We start from the raw sequence: 5,662 nt of genomic DNA, 5'->3' as shown, positions 1-5,662 counted from the left end.
AGGGCCGCTCACCGCCTTCAGACTGCTGGTCATGTGACCTGGCTCACCCCTCAGGGGCGTGGCCATCATGGGGGCGTGGTCACCATGGGGGCGTGGCCACCGGGCAGCAGGTGTCTGATGTAGAGACTCAGTTTTGTTTCTGCAGCGTTTTCTAACAGATTTCTATGTGTTTGTGTTTTCACCGAACTGGACAATAAAGATTCACATTGAACTGCTGGCAGCGCGGCGCCCCCTGTGGGCCGCCCAAATAACGTGTTTGATTGGTCAGAATCAGACGGCAGGTTCTGGTTCTGACCCGCTGACTCCCTGTATTCATAATAAAACAACCGGTCCACCTTGAATCCCAAACGGAGAACGAGCTGGATGGATTTCTGCTTCCACACCAGAACCAGAACCAGAACCCGTCTGACTGCACAGGTTCTTGTCGGGGAATCGCAGGGTTCTTATGGAGTTTGAAGCGGTCCAATCGGACTGGCTCCCAGTGACGTCACGATTTTCATTCCTTCATCTCCCACCAGGATCTTTCTTTGAGGAGGAACCGGGAGGAACCCTGGGTCCGGTTTGCTCGTCCGGAACCAGAGTCTGTCTGTGTAGGAAGGTTCTGTTGGACTTTTCCATGTCGAAGTCGGGTAGTCTCATTTTGGAAAAATATCAAATCATCTAGAACCGTCCGGAACCAGCTGATAAAAACCCAGTCGGTTCGTAGAACCTGCAGGACAGGAAGCCAGAAGTGATGGCAGCATCAGAACCCCATAACAAACCCGACCGCTGGGACCCATTTAGGGAGTCCAGAACCAGTAAAGACCCAGTCCGCTGGTAGAACCTGTTTTATTAATAAAGCTACAACAACTCGGAACCAGAACCTCCCTCCCCCCATCACAGTTTTTGGGTCAGTTTTTGTACTTTGGTCCTCGGAACTCCAGATCCTCCTGGCAGTCAGCGCCCAGGGTTTAGTCCTGCAGAGGAAAGTCCGGTTCCGCCTCTGGGTTCGGTTCCGCTCAGATCGACATGGTTCTGCCGCTCACGGTCCTCTTGAGGACGGAGAAAGTCCAGCCGCCCAGAACCCGGATCCCAGCGCTGCCTCCAGGCATCAGCGCCAGCAGGCAGCCCAGGATGAGCGCCACCTGCAGGCCGGCTCCCAGAGCCGTCAGCACGGTGCTGTGGAGGCCCAGGGCGGCGTAGAGCGTCCCGGCCAGGGAGGCCAGGTAGGCCGCGGCCCCGGGGGAGCGGTGCAGCCCGGCCAGCAGCCGGCTGGGCCCCCGCAGCGCCGCCACCGCCGCCACGGCGAACAGCGAGCCCAGCGTCCAGAGCAACGCGAACTTCCGGGCGTAGAGCAGCAGCAGCGGCGCGTAGAGGGCCGACAGCCCGAAGCACAGAGCCGACATGGCCGCGCACAGCCCGAACCCCAGCAGGCGCTGCTTCCGGGTCACTCCGGGCAGGCACGGGTCCGGGTCGGCCGACCAGGGCCAGGAGGAGCTGCCGCCGGAGCTCTGCCCGGACCACGGACTGGACCATCGGCCGAACCAGCTGCCCGGTACCGCTTCCGGTTCACCCACTTCCACCGAGGTGCTGGAGCTGGACTTGGTACCGCCGCTTTTGGACTGGGTCAGGTACTCCTGGAGCTGCCGGTTCAGTTCGGCCATGACGGTCGGGTTCGGGTCTTCTTCTCGGGGGCAGAGGGGTCCTGGTGGTGGGTGCTGCCTCTTCCGGTCAGAGGCAGAACTGCAAGAACAATCGCTCAGCTCTGCGACCGGAACCGAACCTTCTGGTGCTATGGAGCTAAAACAGTCTCATAATTCACAAATGCGCAAGATGAAATCCACACCTGTATTTTTGATGCAAACCCAAATATATCTTGATTTCCAAGCTGCTTCTGGCCTGCGAGTTGCTGCAATTGTGTGAATTTTGAGATTCCCCTGATGTCTCGATCCACAAATGTCTAATAAATGGTTTGTCTGATTGGGTGATCAGTAACCAATCAGATGAACAAACCCCCGGTGGGGTAACCTCTGTTTGAGACAATCACATTAACCCATTCCAGCAGCGCCGTAGCCATGACGACGGTCATGCCTTTCGACCTCAGCCTGGCTTCTGGCAGCGGTAAGTGAGATATCGGCTATTTATCCCTGTTAAGGTTGTTGTGACTCTCGTCCTTTGGATTTGATAATTATGAGACTGTTGTAGCTCCATATAGTTGGACCACTCCACTCAGCGTTAGATTTCTCAGGCATAATGACGTATCGGCGCATTAATCGATCAGAAATCACTAAATACTAAACAGATTTCCACGTTTTTTTCTGTAAACTTTATTCAAACAGCTATCAGATACATTTACAAGGACATGTAGTTTTAAAGTATTGGGTTGATACATGGTTCAGCATATTTAAATATTCTTAGTGAGGAAAACAAACTAGAAAAGGAATATAATACTCTGATGCATAATTTTACAAAGCACACAGTCGGTCATAATGTTTTATATTTATTTAGTACTGTATAGAGAAACGGGTGATTCAATAATGATTAATGCTGAATAATATTCACATTATTTTCCATGCCTTCAGATTCCAGCTTCATCCTGTGCAGTGAATCCGTCTCCTCATTTTCTTCCTCACATTGAAACCTTCCAAACTAAAGCGGGAGATTTGGGAGCCATCTTACTTTCGACATATTAACAACAGTCATTGCCACCTGTGTAAACTGGTGAATGTTATAATATATTTATTATGTTTTATTTCTAACGTTGGCTCCTTGTTCAAACTGAACTAAATCTGGGTGAGCCTTCCTAGCGGGGCTGAACCCGGTGTTACCCCCAGCGCTAAAGCTAATATTAGCGCCTTTTAGCCGGTGGACATAAATACTGATCACAAAATATTAACATTATTATGTCCATCTGGCTTGTGAGAAGTTATGTCCAGAGCCGTCAGGTCAACAGTCCATTGATGTGAACAAAAATATCTCCAGTGCTGAAGCTTCTGCTGCTGCTTTGGTTTAGCCAAGATGGCCGCTCCAAGATGGCCGCCGTGTTTCCTGCGGGTCTGCTCTTTACGGTACGTGAGGAACTTTTTTTTTTTATTGTTTTGCGTTCCCTCAATAATGTACTGATCGGTTCATGCGGCATAACTGAACACTGTTGGCCTTACGGGCCGCCGTACTTTCTGCCTCATACAAGCTTCTGTGAGGTTTTTCTATAAATGTTAACATCTCTGTGAAATATCTGAAGTTTTATATCTTTTTCTTTAGCATAGAAATGCACCACTAACCTGTGATGTAAACAGAAACTTTCCGTAAGAAGGAAAGAAATAAAAATACATCTTTGAGTTATTATCGCAGTAATAAATCATCTGAATCTGATTGTCTCTATTGTATCTGAATGTTTGAAGTTTCCATGGTTTCATCTCAGACATGCAGAGAATAAAAGAGTTTAGAATAATAATGTGGAGCTATAGAGAATCAGACCTGGGGATCCTGGACCTCACCCGGTTCCGCCTGATGTTCTGGACCGGGACCCCGTAAGGATTGGACCCCAGGTTCGGGTTGTTCCGGGCGGGATGTCTGGTTTTATTTCGGTCCGGTCATGTGAGCCGATGTCGAGCTTCAGCTGCTGGGTTATTATTAACCCTGGCGGCTGATTGGCCGCCGGCCGGGTCAGCCAGAACCTTGTAGGGTGACTGGGTCTCATTCTCAGTTCCGGTTCGGGGCGCAGCGGCAGGTAAACCTGGACTTCATGTTCCGGTCGGAGCCTCTGGATCCCAGAGTTTAGACGTGGAATAAAAACCAGAGGGAAACGTGAAGGTTGGGATGTTATGAATATTATTTTCCTCATGGCGTCACTTCCTGTTTAAGGGTCACCGCCTGTTTTCATGCATTAAAACCAGATTAGTGACAGTAAAGATGGAACAAAGGAGCTCTAACTTCTGGTTTCCTCCCTCAGCTCACCTGGAGCTCACCTTGAACTCACCTGGAACTCACCTTGAACTCACCTGGAACTCACCTTGAACTCACCTGGAACTCACCTGTTGGTGACTCGTGCGCCCTGCCAGGTGCTCCTCATGGCGCTCTCCCAGGTGACGCCCTCCTTGTTCCTGAGCGGCGCCGACGCCCCCCTGAACGGCGCTCTGATGTCACAGAAAGGCATCACGCTGATAGTGAACGCCACGCTGAGCCACGCCCTCCCTGCCCACCCGGGCGTGGAGTGTCTGCGCGTCCCGGTCTGCGACCTGCCCTGCCAACCCCTCGGCCTGCACTTCGACCGCGTGGCCGAGCGTATCCATGGCAACCGCGCCGGAGGCACGCTGGTGCATTGCGCAGCGGGGAGGAGCCGCTCGCCGGCGCTGGTCATGGCGTACCTGATGAGGTTCCGAGGCGCCACGCTGCGCCAGGCTCACCGCCGCGTCCTGGAGAGCCGACCCTGCATCCGCATCAACGCCGGATTCTGGGAGCAGCTGCTGCAGTACGAGAGGAGGCTGTACGGCCGCAACACGGTCCGGGTGGAGCCCGAGGGGGCGGGGCCTCTGGGGGCGGGGCCTCTGGGGGCGGGGCCTCGCCGGGCCGCTCCGCCGAGCAGCCAGTTGACATCTGTACCCAGATCTCCTGTGATGTCACGCACTCCGCTGATGATGTCACCACATAAATTAATAAGAGAATCTGCCGTGTCATCAAAGACCAACAGAACAATTTACAAACAGCTGTGAGTGGGCGGAGCTACATTACCTGGACAGGTGTGGAGCAACTGGTGTTCACCAGAACCAGTAACTGGACCACCAGAACCAGTAACTGAACCACCAGAACCAGTAACTGGACCACCAGAACCAGTCTGGGGACAGGAAGTGAGTCTGTTCTGCTTGGTTTTGCTGTTAATCAATAAATAATTTCCATCAGAGCGTCTCCTCGCTGTTCCTCACCACCACCAGCAGGGGGCAGGAGGTGACCTGTAGAAACTAGTTCCTGGGTCAGAGGTCAGTTATTAAACAACCCTAAAACCTCATAATTATCAACCTCTTCATTCAGGTAACTGATTATTCTGCAGCTCATTAAATATTTATGATTATAAAAACACGGAGAATAAAAAGTGACAATCAGTCGTGCAGATTAGAAAACTGAAGGTAATTTAAAATATTTAATTCAAAATACAGAATTTTATCAGAACCCAACAGAATAACGGTGGCTCCTGGGGGCCCCTTTGCCCCTGGGGGCCCCTTTGCCCCTGGGGGCCCGGTGGCTCCTGGGGGCCGTGCTGAGAGAACACAGGGTCCATCAGAACCTGAAACATGGTGGTGGCAGCATCAGACTGTGGAGGTGGCGGCGGTTCAATTTCCAGCAGGATGACCAGAGATATTATGAGATAGGTTCAGGGGTTAGAATGGCCTAGTCAAAGTACAGGCCCTAATCCAAGTGAGAATACGAGAGAAGACCTGAGCAGTGATGTAGAAACGGGTTCTACTGGGACCTGGAGGTTCTGCGGTTCCTCTGTTGGCGTTCCTCCTGAAGAGGACGGCGCCTCCTGCAGGACGCGCACCGTTAGCACTAGCGCAGTGGAATGATCGCATCCTCTGAAGCATTCGCCGCCTTCATCATCACATCATCATCCCAGCAGCAGGTGGCCCTCACTGCTCTTTGCTTTTGATTGCAGTGTCCCCCCTGTCCCCCTCTGTCCCCCCCTGTC

The 5,662-nt window shown here is 52.3% G+C and overlaps 3 protein-coding genes across 3 annotated transcripts in view; 2 read left to right on the top strand and 1 right to left on the bottom strand.

Annotated features, from left to right (window-relative positions):
* Positions 1 to 820, top strand: part of wdr33 (WD repeat domain 33) — a 17,504-nt gene extending 16,684 nt beyond the window's left edge. The window contains 2 exon segments of the mRNA XM_017303334.1: positions 519 to 580; positions 707 to 820. Coding sequence (XP_017158823.1) covers positions 519 to 580; positions 707 to 820 — 176 coding nt within the window.
* Positions 810 to 3,045, bottom strand: sft2d3 (SFT2 domain containing 3). Its single transcript, XM_008402657.2, has one exon. It carries the CDS (start codon positions 1,641 to 1,643, stop codon positions 999 to 1,001), a length of 645 nt encoding a protein of 214 aa, XP_008400879.1. The 5' UTR covers positions 1,644 to 3,045; the 3' UTR covers positions 810 to 998.
* Positions 3,046 to 3,055: 10 nt separating this feature from the next.
* Positions 3,056 to 4,879, top strand: LOC103460473 (dual specificity protein phosphatase 14). The gene is made up of 2 exons (XM_008402654.2): positions 3,056 to 3,792; positions 3,932 to 4,879. The coding sequence occupies exon 2, from the start codon at positions 4,050 to 4,052 to the stop codon at positions 4,689 to 4,691; it is 642 nt and encodes a 213-aa protein (XP_008400876.1). The 5' UTR covers positions 3,056 to 3,792; positions 3,932 to 4,049; the 3' UTR covers positions 4,692 to 4,879.
* Positions 4,880 to 5,662: the final 783 nt, after the last annotated feature.

The sequence above is a fragment of the Poecilia reticulata genome, unplaced genomic scaffold (assembly GCF_000633615.1).
Source record: "Poecilia reticulata strain Guanapo unplaced genomic scaffold, Guppy_female_1.0+MT scaffold_249, whole genome shotgun sequence".
NCBI lineage: Eukaryota > Metazoa > Chordata > Actinopteri > Cyprinodontiformes > Poeciliidae > Poecilia > Poecilia reticulata.
The sequence above is the reverse complement of the archived record's forward strand: the minus strand, read 5'-3'. Positions and strand labels throughout refer to the sequence as shown.